This window comes from Petaurus breviceps, unplaced genomic scaffold, assembly GCF_028583685.1.
Source record: "Petaurus breviceps papuanus isolate PSGF00001 unplaced genomic scaffold, PetGlider_PUasm1.0 207, whole genome shotgun sequence".
In the NCBI taxonomy this organism is placed as follows: domain Eukaryota; kingdom Metazoa; phylum Chordata; class Mammalia; order Diprotodontia; family Petauridae; genus Petaurus; species Petaurus breviceps.
The window spans coordinates 24,910,005-24,923,766 of record NW_027185850.1 but is presented as its reverse complement, the minus strand read 5'-3'; the positions used below and the strand labels follow the sequence as shown (position 1 = coordinate 24,923,766).

Sequence of the window (13,762 nt, the reverse complement as noted above, 5' to 3'; positions counted from 1 at the left end):
TGGAAACCTCCGAGAGGCAAATTGGGACTTGATTTCAAGAAGTATTTCCAAAGAGTTAGCCTGTCACAAAGTAGGAGCAGCTGGGTGCTCAGTGGATAGAATACAGGGCCTGGAGGCAGGAAGACTCATCCTCCCGAGTTCAGATCCAGCCTCAGACACTCACTAGTTGTGGAACCCTGGGCAAGTCACTTCACCCTGTTTGCCTCAGTTTCCTCATCTGTAAAATGAGCTGGAGAAGAAATGGCAAACTGCTCCAGTGTCCCTGCCAAGAAAACCCCAACTGGGGTCATGGAGAGTAGGACGCGACTGAAATGACTCAACAACAACAATCCCAAAGTGAACTGAGCTTCCTCAGGAGGTGATGAATCCCCCCTCCCTGGTGGGAGCAGGAAACCCACCCACCCCCACCTTTCTGGGGTATTGTCCAGAGAATTTGTGTTCAGCCATAGCTGGGTGTCTAGGCAGCCAGGGCTTAGAGGCAAGGGAATGGGCTCTCTTCATCTCCCTCATACACTGCAGCCCACTCTGCTCATGTAGCTTTCTGTTGCCTTTTAAACATGTTTATTTTTTTAAAAATTCTGTATACAACACAGGTTTGAAGCTTTCTGTGCAGGCCCCTTTTTTTGTTGTTGTTTGTAGATTGAAATATCCATGCTTTTCCTATTACCTTTTTAGATGTTCAGGATTGTAATTCTTCTGAGGGGACTGTTTCATTTGCACACAGGTAACATCACCAGAAGGATTTGGTGGTGGACATGATGGACTTTTGCAATTTTCAAACACTTGAGAGTTTGTGGGATAGTAAACTAATTTAATGGAATTCAGAACTGCTAATTAGGTCCATGTAAGCTCTACATATTAATTCATTTTCACCATTGATTTATTGCAGCACCAGAAGTGAATGTCTGAGTTAAATAAATGGTTCTTATGGGGAATTACTTCAGTAGAAATCCTTGCCAGTTTTTGTTAGGAGTTTGTTTTGTGCTTCATAAGTAGGTCAGAGATCTAACTAGGGAATCATTTCCTGGCTTTCAGGTTTAGGTTGGAGGTAAGGGTAATACATCAACAAAAATAATGACTTCTCATAGATGAATGACTAGTCCTTTTTCTCTTTAAATTCAGGAGCAAGTCCCTGTCCCGGTTTATCATCCAACTCCAAGCCAGACTCGACTGGCAACACAGCTGACTGAAGAAGAGCAGATCAGAATAGCCCAGAGGATAGGCCTGATCCAGCATCTGCCTAAAGGAGTGTATGACCCTGGAAGAGATGGGTCAGAAAAAAAGATCCGGGAGTGAGTTGTTGCTTTGTTTTTCTAATGTAGATGAATGGGAAAGGTCTCCTTGCCATGCTTGGTTTTCAGCAGCAGTCTAGCCCCTGCTGTACAGGCTCTTGCATGCTTTGGGAGGTCAGGTATGGATTGTCACACTAAAAGACTTTCTATGGATAAGGGCATATGGTTTGGGTGATTAAAATCTTTTATAATAATAACAAATTTAGCGTTTTACATATATCCCATTTGAACCTCAGAATGGAGTGTCATGGGTATTATTCCCATTTTACAGGTCAGAATACTGAGGTTTTAGAAAGCTTCAGTGACTTGATGATGAGCACACAGCTAGTAAGTATTAGAGGCTGGATTTGAACCCAGATCTTCTGACACCAGATTTCATACCGTCTGTCATAGCTGCCTCATAAGCCTTGTCTTTAAAAAAACGTTTTCTCTGCCATCCTGGCACCTTTGTATGGTCGTCCCCCTACCCAAAGTGCACTTCTTCCTCCAACGCCTAGTGTCCCCTTTCCCTAATTACCTTTTGTTTAGTAAAGAGAGTGCACACAGATCTACAGACAATACCTCTTAAAATGCAGAGTTCTTGAGAGTAGGAATTGTTTTATGCTCTGCATTTGTGTGCTTGGTACCTGGCACATACCAGATGTTGTTGGTAAATTGAACTTTAAGGGAAGAAATGACTGTGTAGACATTGTCCCTTATTAATTCCTTTTCCCCATTGCTATGGGAGAGTTGGCTACCTAGTATTCTTGTGGAAGAAATGAGAATAATGGAAAAAAAAAGTAGCTCAAAAAAAAAAATAGCTCACTTATTTTCAGGTTCAGAAATGGGATTGGGACCTGCTGTATCATAGGGCTGGAGTCCTTAAAGAAGAGAACTTCCTCAGTGAGAGCCGTTTAATTCAGCAAACCTTTATCTGATACTTTTAGTGACAGAAAAATTCATAGATAAGGCAAATAATTGATAAATTATACTGGGGGCGGGAGGGGTCCTTCTCAAGGTTGATTAAAAAAAGAAAATGAACCGCCATATACCCTCAAAAACCCTTTTGGTAAAAACCAGGAGCCCCCTAATAAGGACAGGTACCAGAATCTGTTAAATCGACTTTATAGGTTGAGAGCAAATTTGTTAGCAGATGCCTGATGTCATTGGTTTATGTAGCTGGACTTTGGTCTGTGTCCTTGAGTCACATGAAACCTCTTTTTTAAAAAAAATATACTGAGAATATAGCACTGTCAGGCCAGATAGGATCTTTCTAGACCAGCTAGTCTGTGTGTGCTACAGCACACCTAGCCCAACCCTTTGTCCATTTATTTACTTGAAGACTTTTGGGTATCTCTAATCAGAGAAAATTCTACTCTTCTGTTCCTCAGATACACTGTGGGTTTAGACTGCTTCATTAATCAGACCTAGAAAGTAGAGACTGAGAAGGTTAGTGGGGCTTTGCAGATTTAATCCATAAAGTAGCCTCCAGGTAAGTAGGTTAAAATTAGCAGCCCTGTTTTTATAGATAGTTTTAAAAATGACCCTTATACAGTCAAACAGCTGAGAGCAGAACTTAAAAAGTTTTCTTCTAGTCCAGCCCTTACAGTAAGCTAAATAATAGGAACAAACATATTTCTAGTTTCTTAAGGGGAAGTGTAGCAGCAAGCATCCCAGCATCCCCAGGGTGGCTGCTAGCACAGGTTCTTAGATCTGCTTTTCTAAAGGAAAGCAACTCAAAATGGGTTAACAATCTTGCTTTAACCCCTGAACTAGATAAATGATAAGTCAGCACCTCGAACTTCAGAGTATACAGACAGAAGTTACAAGAAAACAGAGAAAGATTTCAAGCAGACAGGCCTCCAGCTGTCTGACCATAACATCCATACCTAGTCACAGTTACTAGAGAGAGAAGCATCAACATCTGGGTTCTCAAAGAGGGGAAGAAGGGGTCTCAATGGCTGCTCACAGTCTCATCTGGTCAAATCACACAACACTTCTCAAAGTGAACCCCAAAACAAAGCCTCACATCAGGGTTTGTATAGCCTTCTCCTGGCTCAGAGAATGTCACAACCCTCCTGACCATCTGCCCATTCACAAAGTATCTCCTGAAAAACAAGCCTCCTGCCACAGGCTCCTGGTACACTTAAAACCTATCAAAGGGCCTAGGGACAGGGAAGATCTTAAATTTACATTCCCATTACAGGAAGGGAGGGAGAAAAGGAGTAAGCATTTACATATTCCTACTATGTACCAAGAATTATGTTCTGTGTTGGTTAAAAAATATTGTCGCAGTGAGTAAAGCGCCGAATCAGGAGGACCCAAGTTCTGTCCTGCCTCAGACACTTAACACCCACACAAAAAAAACTAGTTGTGTAACCTTGGGCAAGTTACTTAAAAAAATATTGTCTCATTTGATTGATACTTTAAGATTCACCTCACGCTTTTATAGACTGTAGCTCATTGGATTCTCATTCGAACTCTGAAATAGGCACTAAAGGGGATATTATCTCCATTTGATTGCAAATCAAAGAGAGGAAACAATCACTGGGGTCACAGTTAATAAATTTTGGAGGCAAATTTGAATCCTTTCTCTTGGATTTTGTCTAGTGTTCTTTATGCTGTACTTTAATTATAAAGTACTAGTGAATGTTGATGATTAATTAAATCAGATTACTGAATTAAGATTTTCCTTTATTAATTCTTATAGTGTTCTCAGTTCTCTTTTCATCTGTGGCTGCTTAACTTAGTTTTAGTTTGTTGACACCCACTTCTTGAGTTGACAGATTGGCTGAAAAAATGTAGTATGTTGACATTGGGGAAACAGCTTGATATGTGGTCATTTGAAGTTCCACAGGCACAGAAATGATTTTACGACTTAAGAAATTTTAGAACTGGATGGATCCTCTTAGAAATAAGGAAATTAATGTCCATAGGGATAAGATAGCTACCCAGAAAGTCCTCACATGGGAGAGAGATTAGACTTGTTCATCTTGGCCCCAGAGGACAGAACTAGGGGTAATGATGGATGGATATTACAAAGAGGCTAATTAGATTCAATATGGTAAATAATAATAATAATGGTTAGAGATATCCGAAAATGAAATGGGCTATCTTGGAAGGCAGTAAGTTCCCTGTAACTGAAGATCATTTTGATACATAGAATTTTTTAAGCACTTTAAACCTATCATCTCATTTCAGTGCCGTAGTTCTTCTGTGAAGCAGGTATTCTATAGTATTTTAGAGATGAGGAAACTGAGTCTCAGTGGGGCTGTGCCAACTTTGAAGATTCTATAATTAAACATTGTCATTTTCATCTGCAGACACATGAAGAGCATTCTAAATTATTTTAGCATCATTCTCCAAAGTTCTTTCTTATTTCCTCCTTCTAGGTGTGTGATCTGTATGATGGACTTTGTTTATGGAGACCCCATCCGGTTTCTGCCATGCATGCACATTTATCACCTGGACTGTATAGACAACTGGCTCATGAGGTCCTTCACATGCCCATCCTGCATGGAGCCGGTGGACGCAGCACTGCTTTCCTCATATGAGACTAACTGAGCCTTGGGTTTCTCTTCTGACGAGGCAAGGGAGCCATGGCTTTCGATGGTTTTGATCTTTTGTCACTGAGCCCACAGAGCCAGGGAGCAGGAATTAAGATCATGCACAAAAGTCATTTCCTAAAAATTCCTGAATGGCTGCAGATGATGGGAAAAGTCCATGATATTTTAGAGTCCAGAGGAACAAGTAGGAAGGTATTTTTACATAAAGCCTTGACCCAGTGTTTAAACTATAATTGTACTTAGTCTTGTTATATTATTCCAGTGCATAGGAATTGTGTAAAGTGTTACAGCAGCTGTAGATGTTTAAATTGTGTGTATTGAAGATTTTATTCGGAGCAAGGTAGGGGTTATTTTTCCTAAATGAAATAACTTTCATTCCCTCCCCCCATTATTCTTTTCACAAGTTGCTAGCATTTGGGTCAAGGTTTTCTTAAAAGCTACATTTTATAACACTGGCACAAAGAAGTAGTTTTAAGCTTGTTTGCACAGTTCTTTTTTCCATTGGAGATGGAATCCATTGCCTTAGGTCTTTTTAAATAGTGTATTGTTATTGTTGGGGCTGCCTCTATGCTTGAAAACCAGTTTATTTATAACCTGTTAAAAGTGCTATGTTCTGTTTGCAGTTAGGATTATGCAGAATTTAAAGTGATCTCCTAGCTCTTAAGCAAACTGAGATGCACTATCCCTTTTCTATTTTTTGAAAAAAGAAAGTGACTTAATATGAGGATGGACATCAACCCAAGGAAAATGATTTTAATATTTACTTAGTCCAGGGTTTTGCTTAATTCCTATGACTATTTGCATGGTAAGCATAAAAATTTTGAGCAGACTTAAAATGTTAAGGCTTTTGAGCTCAAATTAGACCACTGTGCTGTAGAACATGAAGGGAGACCCCATAGGGATGAGTATTACAAGAAAAGAGATTCCCAATTGTGACTTGGGTCATTGCTTCCTTCCTCTCCCATAAAGACTTGTTGTCTTGGACCTTAGCAAAAGGATACTGCATCTCGAATTACTGTAGTTCTGAGGTTATTGAAGTTAAATAAACCATATCTCGATCTCCATCTGGAAGGTATCTGTTTTAGTCCTGCTGGCCAATCAGGCAAGCAGTTGGAAATAATAAGGTAGATGTTTCTCATGTTATTTTGCACACCAATGCCGAGTTTGTATAACAACATGACTTCATAGTTGTGATCTCAAGAAAGAAGGAATTTCTCCTTCATCTGTTTCTTGCAGCTGATGTAAAAATGCAAGAAATCTCTAAACTCCTGAAGTGTTTCTAGTAGAGACAGTCTCGTAAAGATGTGGTCGTCATCTTTTTCTCCAGTTAGCATGTGTTTGTTTTTCCTTATTGTACTCTACTGTGACTTTTAGACGTTCGGCTCCACACTGGCCCTGCTTACCCATCCTAGACGAGCAGAAAGAGATGCAGTCTCAACTTAGCCCAAAGGAATCAGGAAGTGTTTCTGACTGTTTTGTTTGGAATTGAGTCCTTTACCTAACATTTTTATATTGTCAAACACACAGACTTGAAGGAGCCTCTGTGCTTAGATTCTAGAGGAGTGAAATATATCATAAGTACTTTTAAAAAGGTTTGTCATTTGAATGCAGAAAGGTCTCTACATGATTAAATTTTTTCCCCTATTAATCCATAATGGAAAGACATGAAGATGAATTTGAGAAAAGTTAAAATTCTAGTATCAGGTCCATTTAAATTGTTAGCCGTGTCTCTTGAATTTTTTTATTTATTAATTCAGATACACCCAATTACTTAAAACAAATCTGAGAAGAAACAGCTGAAGTTGTGCAATATTTTCAGTGATGATACTTTTTTTTTTATCATTGTGTGTTTTTCTATATAAACGTGATGCCCATGTCATTAAGTATTATAGCCAGACTTTCTTTTTCTTGATTGTTAAAATTGGCAAAAATGAATTTTCATTTTAAACGTCTTTTATGTTGCTCTTAGTCTTTATTTATTCTAAGGCTTGATTAGGAAAAGTTTGGAAGTCCTATTGAAGTGACTGGTTCCTGAGTTGAATGCTTTTTTTTTTTTTGGCACTTTGTATTGTTAAACTTTATTTTGGTTTCCTTATACCATGTTAAGAACCATAAACCTCTGCTTTTACTAAGTTGTTAAATAAAGTTATAACAGTTATAAAGGGCTAAAGTTAGAATTGATTCCATAAGAATATCCCCCTCCTCAAAAAAAAGCAACCCTTCAATTTCAAACAGTGGTATGTACATTAACAAATAAATTAATTGCTTTTGAAACCCTAGGTGAAATGCTGTTGTATAGTAGCCATTCCATTTATGTGACATGGATTAGAGGGCCCATGGATATCATTTAGTCATTCTGCTACCTCACACAGTATTTGCATTTTAAATCTTGATTTTTTTTTACACTAATCTAGGTAGTGTTTAGAGAAAGGGGTCCCTAAAATTACCCTTCACTAACCCTTGCAAGTAAATACCCTGTAATTTCATGTGAAGGTAAAGTCCGGGAGTTCTCCCTTTTCCCTCTGACTTCCTGAACACCTATTTTCTCCCCTAAGCTCAGTAGGCCAGTGCCCAAGAGTGGTTGAGGATCCCAGCCCTGGTTCCTGGCTGCATGCAAGAGGACCTGAAGACTTGCCCTTACTGCTTCTCTGGTGGGAGGCTGTTTTCTTCAGCTCCCTATTCAAACATGAAATCCTGAAGAGCTCAGAATCATGTAGGAAGAGCCCTGAAGGGCCAGCTTTCCAGTCCACTGTCCAAGTGGGACATTAGCCTCTGCTCCAAGACCACTAGGAAGGTGAACCTCTTCCCCTGAGCTGGTCCATCCCACGTACACTGAGCCTGGCAGGAGAAACTGATAGCAAGACTAAGTTGCCTCTTGGCAACCTGCTCCATTCCACTCCCCCCAAACAGAACAAATGCCTGAAAGTCCTTCAGATAAGTAAATACAGCCATTCTGTTTTCCAAATCTACTATTCTCCAAGCCAACAATCTAGTGCTTCTTCAACCTCTCTTCATCTGGCAAGAACTTGAGACCTTCTGCCTGTCTGGTTGACCCACTGTATTCTCTCATCTTATCCATGCTCTTTCTAAAACCTGATGCCCAGAACTGAACACAGTTCTCTAGATGGAGCACATGGGGCACGCTGCCGTTACCACCCAGTGTTCTTACTCTTCAGTGTGGCCTCAAGTTGCCTGAGCTTTCCTGATGCCATAGCACCACTGTAAGCTTGTCATCTAAAGCTGCTCTCCTCCTAATCCTCTGCCCAAGGATTCGCACTTTTTGCCACCATTTTCATTAATATTTAATATGATTGTACTACAAATCCCATTTTCTGATGTTATCAGTCTATAAGCATGTTAAGTAACTGCTAGCTGTTTGTATTGCGTTAAGGTCTGGAAAAACAAGTACAAAATGTTTTGGATCCATCAGTCAAATATTAAGTGCCTACTGTTTGCAAGGCACTGTATTATTCCTACCTCTAGTGACAAAGTTTCTGACATAAAAGGTCCCTTGATTATGTCCTCCTTGTTCATCAAGATGAATATATTTATTCCAATTTATTCCAAAATGTCTGTTGAAAAAGAATTTTGATCCAGAGAATCAGACTTCTTTAGAATCCAGCTGTGAATAGGGATGACCAAACCCCAGAGTCAGAAAAGACATTAGTGACCAAGATTCTGAAGCATAACTAGCCTGTGGTCAGTCATGTTCTGCTTGGAACCCTCTGAGGATAGGAAACCCATTCCATCCTGAGCTAGCTCTAATTGTTAGGAAGTTTTCCTGATAGTAGACTGAAATATGTGGGTTACCTCAAAAGCATTAATACTAAGGATATTTTTCTTATCAGATATTCAGTGTGAAAATTTATCAATAACATATAACAGGCGATTTTTTTTTTTCAGTATAGCAATAGGTTTCAGGTTCCCTTATTTTGCTTCCCAGTGTCTTCTTCTTTCTTTTATTCTAGCAGTGGGTGTTCTATAGCCCTAGAACCTTCAGCAGCACTTATGAATTCCATCAATCTACTTTTTTAACTCCATTGTTTTGTGGCCCAGAACAGTCTGAGAAACACTGACCTGGGGAGAGAACTACATGAATTGGCCTAGATCAGGAATTGACAAACTACCCATTACTGCATACCTATGAGCTAAGAATGGTTTTGTGTGTGTGTGTGTGTGTGTGTGTGTTTTTTTTTCTTTTTGGAGAGGGGAAGGTAGGGCAGTTGGGGTTAAGTGACTTGCCCAAGGTCACACGGCTAGTGAGGCTGAATTTGAACTCAGGTCCTCCTGACTCCAGGGCTGGTGCTCTAGTCATTGTGCCACTTAGCCGCCCCAGTTTTTACATTTTTCAATGAAATTTAATTGTAATGTAAAAATCATTCTTAGCTCTCAGTTTGCAGCCCTGGGCCTAGAAAGGGGAATTTCATTGGAACCAGAAGGGTTCTCAGGAATCATTAAGTCCAAACTTTAATTCTGTAGATGTTGAAACCTGAAGCTGAGTGTTCATGGTCTTTTCCCAGGTGACGATTCTGGGTACTCAGACTCCAAGGGCTCTTCGCACAACACAGCTCTGCTTCAGTATATCCCCATGCTCCTAAGCACCCAATTTCTTAACCTTAGAGGTATCTTTGAATCTTACCTCTCCTTCTTCACCCCGCCCCCCCGCACCCCACTTCTAGTTAGTTGTTAGGTTGTATCAATTCTACCTACAAATCTCTTTCCTTCTCGAAACCATTCAAAACTGCCACCAGCGTTCAGATTGTCATCACTGTTTCCAGGGACTGTTTAAGTAGCCTCTCAGTTGCTCTCACTGCCTCCAGTCTTTCTCCTCTCTATGTAGATGCCAAAATAAACTTTCAGATTTTGGCAGAGACATGCCATAGTGTAACATGGGTCTGACCATGTCTTTCTTCTAGCGAAGAACTCCGTTGGGTGTTGGAGCAGTATAGGCAGCAGCACCGCACTCAGCAGAGGTCAGACAGGCCCCACAACACTCCGGAATGTGAGTAGAACCAGATTAAAATGTGGTGGGGAAATATTTAACAAAATAAATAAAATAGCATAAAACATAGATCAGGTTACATTTTAAGCCTGTGTCAACATGTGGTTGCAGGGATCCTCATGTACAGTTTAGGGGCCCCCTGTTTCTAGTGAGTTTGACACCCCTGCTGTAGAGTACGCTTTCTGCCTCAAACAAAAGGTTTGTACCTTTAACTTTTTCTTTGTGTGGGTTGTGGGACCAAAAGAGTGCTCCAGAAACTCATAATGCCAAGAAGTGACCTAGAAAAGTGATCACAATTTTGCTCATTCAGCTTAAGAAAAATGGTTGGGCAGGCCATTTAAAGGCATGTGTGGGTCAGAGTAGAGGTCCCTGGACAGAGCAGCTTTGGACAAACTGATGAATGAGATACTTGGAGAAGTGCCCACAATCTTGCCTCAGAGATTGTCCCATTACCTTGCCTGGGACAAGCTTGAGACTGATAGTGCTACCTCAGCATTCCCTACCTGGAGACAAACAATATGACATTCCTGTTCCTGATGATAACCGGGCAGCGTTCTTGATGTCCATCTGTCAGACCCCTCCCAGAGGGTGAGGACATGCTTATGATCCAGAAGAGATGCAAGAGAATCATGCTTGGAGTCGCACCTGCCCGCTCCCTGCTGGGTGCTGATGATCCTTTTGGCCAATAACTGTAGAACTTGCCCAGCCATTGCTCATCATGCGTCACCAGCAGGTGGTATTGGGTGAATCCCCAGACACAGCAGACGTGCTTATGAGTCATAGGCGTTGTCAGAGGGTTCACATCTTGACCTGACAGAAGACATTCAAGCCTTTGTTGTGGCAGACACCACGGCCTCTTAGGGTCTACTAGACTTCACAGTTAATTGCATTCTATCTGAATTGTATTTTGTGTCATTTTGCCCACATGTCAGGCAGAACTTGTGTGGTAAACGCTGCAAAAGCACACTGCATTGTGGGCCACATCCGTCCTCTATGAACTTGTCTCTCCATACGGCACTATGGTACAGACATTAAGAAATATCTGAGGTGGGAGAGGCAGTGGGCTTCTAGCAGCACATCAATAATTACACCAGTAACTTGAAGGTGGGCCTTTGGTCCATCACATAAAACACAGTATTCATGAGAAGAAGACATTTCCATGGTAGCCTGATCAACACCCCTGCTGTAGCCCTGGGTCGGGGGAGTATGAGGGTGCTGCAGAATCCTTGAAGTTAGTAAATCCAGTGGTGCTTCCTGAGCAGCTTGGCCCAGGCCATGCCATTCACCACCAGCTTCTTCCACCTCGGCCTCAGCTTGACACAGGAAAAAGATGGCAGACTTCACTCCATGAAGAGAGTCCATGTGCACCTTGAGCAGGTCAGTGGTATCCCCCTCTTATAGATGTGAATTGTTATTCCTTTGGAGAGTTCACAGCCAACAGCCTCCCCCACCAGTGTTCAAGTATCTGCCGGGTGTGACAGTGAGAAAATGCATTTTCTATTTTTGATAACAGGACAGGTAAAAGACAACTGTGACCTCCTCATCTCTGGTGTTCTTGAGACTTTTTAGCATCCCAGCAGGAATAAAAATGGAAATTAAGATGCACAGGCCTGTGTCAGCTACGTAGAGGAATTCTGAATACCTTGAGGAATGCAGAAGAGATATTGGTGCATCTCTACAAGCACAGATGGCTGTAGGCATCACCAAAGCCAGAGATGTTACACCTGGCAATCTCTGCATAGGTGGAGATGAAGTCATGGATCTCGGCAGCCTCCACCGAAGCTCCAGGCGGTATGTGGATTTTGTGGCCCAAGCACAGCAGCTAACATCCTAGACTCCAGAGGAACAAGTCCAGGTCCCTGAGACTTTGCCTTGTTGACACTGAACCCACCGCTCATTGAGACTGAGCCGCCAATCATTTCTGAATCCATCTCATGTTTTCACCTTGTCCCTATCTCCATCTTCTCCACAAGGATAACATCAGACAGCATTGCTAGAGTCTAGGTAGAAATGGTGTAGCTGTCTAAGCATTCCCCTCATCTCTCAGTCTAGTGACCCTGACCAGAAAGAGAAGTGAGGCGAGTCTGGCGTGACTTGTTCTTGATGAAGCCATGCTGGCTCTCGATCATTATCACTGCCTTTCCTATGTGGTCACCAACCATCTCTTCAATGGCCCTTTCTAGAATTTTCCTAGGGATTGAAGTGAAGCGCACTGGCCTGGAATTGGCAGGCTCTGTTCTCTTCCCCTCTTACAGAAAGTCAGGCGTCTTGTGTTTTCCTTGGTCTTTCGGGGGCTCAGCAGTCTCATTTGTCAATTCTTTCAGGACCCAAAGGTACTGTAGTTCATAGGCTAGGTGCCTGAATTCAACAAGGAGACAAGGCCCTCTTACTGTCACCTTTCTTATCCTGGGTATCAGCTTCCTGTTTTTGTTCCTTCATCTCAGATGCAAGCATCATTCTCCTTGACAGAGAAAACAGAAGCAAAGTAGAGGGCCGCTCTGCCTTCCCTCGTCTTTGGTCACTAGCCATATCCACCCCAAGCCAAGGTCCTCTCCCTTCGGGCTTCCTGTTTGTTGTCCTTAGCTCCCCTCACCAGCCTTAGCTCATGGTGAGCTCTCTTATTCCTGGCTGCTTTTATGCGATAGTGCCACACTCTCACTGATGTTCTGTTACCTGGGCTTGCACACATATCATTAAGGTAAGTCAGGGAGTTAGCTGCTGTGCTTTCAGCAAAGACAGAGAGAGGAGTGGGAAGAGGGGGAGAGAGCAATCCAACAGATTCTGGATAGTAGGAAGTACCCCACTGCACAACGTAGGAAGTACCCCACTGCACAACTAACACGTGATCTGCTCCCCAGCCAATCCTCAGCTTGCACAGGGGTAACGTTCCTAGAAAACAGCAAAAAAGTAAAAAAAAAAAAAACACAAAGGCTAATACATTAAACCTATGGGAAATAGGAGGTTAGGTTCTTGTGACTCCCAAAACTAATCTTTTACTAGAGAATGCTGAAAATACATTTCTACATACAATTATTTACAGCAGAACATTAATTCTGGGTAATACATACTTTTCCTAACACAGTAACCATGAAATAACCCATAAAATGCAATACACAAAACAAAACTGGTAACATGCAAAACATTTTTTCGAACTAGTAATTCCCTAGAATTCTGGCCTTTTTTGTGCTAACATGTCAAAAAAACCAAAACAAAATATTGGTTTAAGACAGTATTCACTTTTTATAACATAAAATCTATAGTACCATGAATATGGTACAACAAATAAAGGTCATAAAACTAAGACCTTTTTAACCTGAATCTTACCTTCCACTGTGTCAGATGGCAGTGTGAGTGCTTTGTACTGTAAACTATACTTGCTATAAACCTCTCTGCCTTGGCTGCCCTCTGAAAACCAGGGGAGGTGTTGCTGAGACCTCAGCTGCTGCTGTTGGGAGATCAGCGAGGTCTCGACACCCCTCCAGCCTTGTGTCCTTCACTACTGGTGGGTGATGTTGCAGATGGTGAAGGATGCGCTACCTTGGAATGATTTGTCAGAGACTTGTGCTTTGTGTGCCGGGTTCCTTAACACAAAGCTTGCTGCCGGGGTGGCAGCAGACATTCTGGCACTAAACCACCCCACTGACTACACTCGGGCTCAGACTCCGGGGACTTGCCCTGCGTTTTGGGGACCTACTTGCAACAGAGAACTTGAATTTTAAAGGCAGACCATGAACATAGGGAGCTCTCTACAGTGGTCAGTGAACAGGCCTGGTGAAGCACCCAGAGGATTCAGCTGCTACACTTGAGTTGGGCCTCTATGTGACCCAGGAGACTGAAAATGAGGTGCTAATAAAATCATGAGAATGCACAGTCGCCAGAGATGAGCACTGGCCGTGCCCTCATCCAGATCCATGCTTCCTTTG

The 13,762-nt window shown here is 41.9% G+C and overlaps 1 protein-coding gene across 2 annotated transcripts in view; it reads left to right on the top strand.

Annotated features, from left to right (window-relative positions):
- Positions 1-6,999, top strand: part of LOC138164994 (RING finger protein 11) — a 78,353-nt gene extending 71,354 nt beyond the window's left edge. The window contains exons 2-4 of one of the 2 annotated variants that reach the window (XR_011169246.1): positions 1,123-1,292; positions 4,664-5,029; positions 5,262-6,999. Coding sequence is in view for 1 of the 2 variants with exons in the window: in XM_069093030.1 (XP_068949131.1) it covers positions 1,123-1,292; positions 4,664-4,835 (342 nt within the window). In the remaining variant the exon portion in view is untranslated. Of the gene's footprint in view, positions 1-1,122; positions 1,293-4,663 lie in introns of both variants that reach the window. The other variant, XM_069093030.1, reaches the window with a different exon arrangement.
- The last annotated feature ends 6,763 nt before the right edge of the window (positions 7,000-13,762 follow it).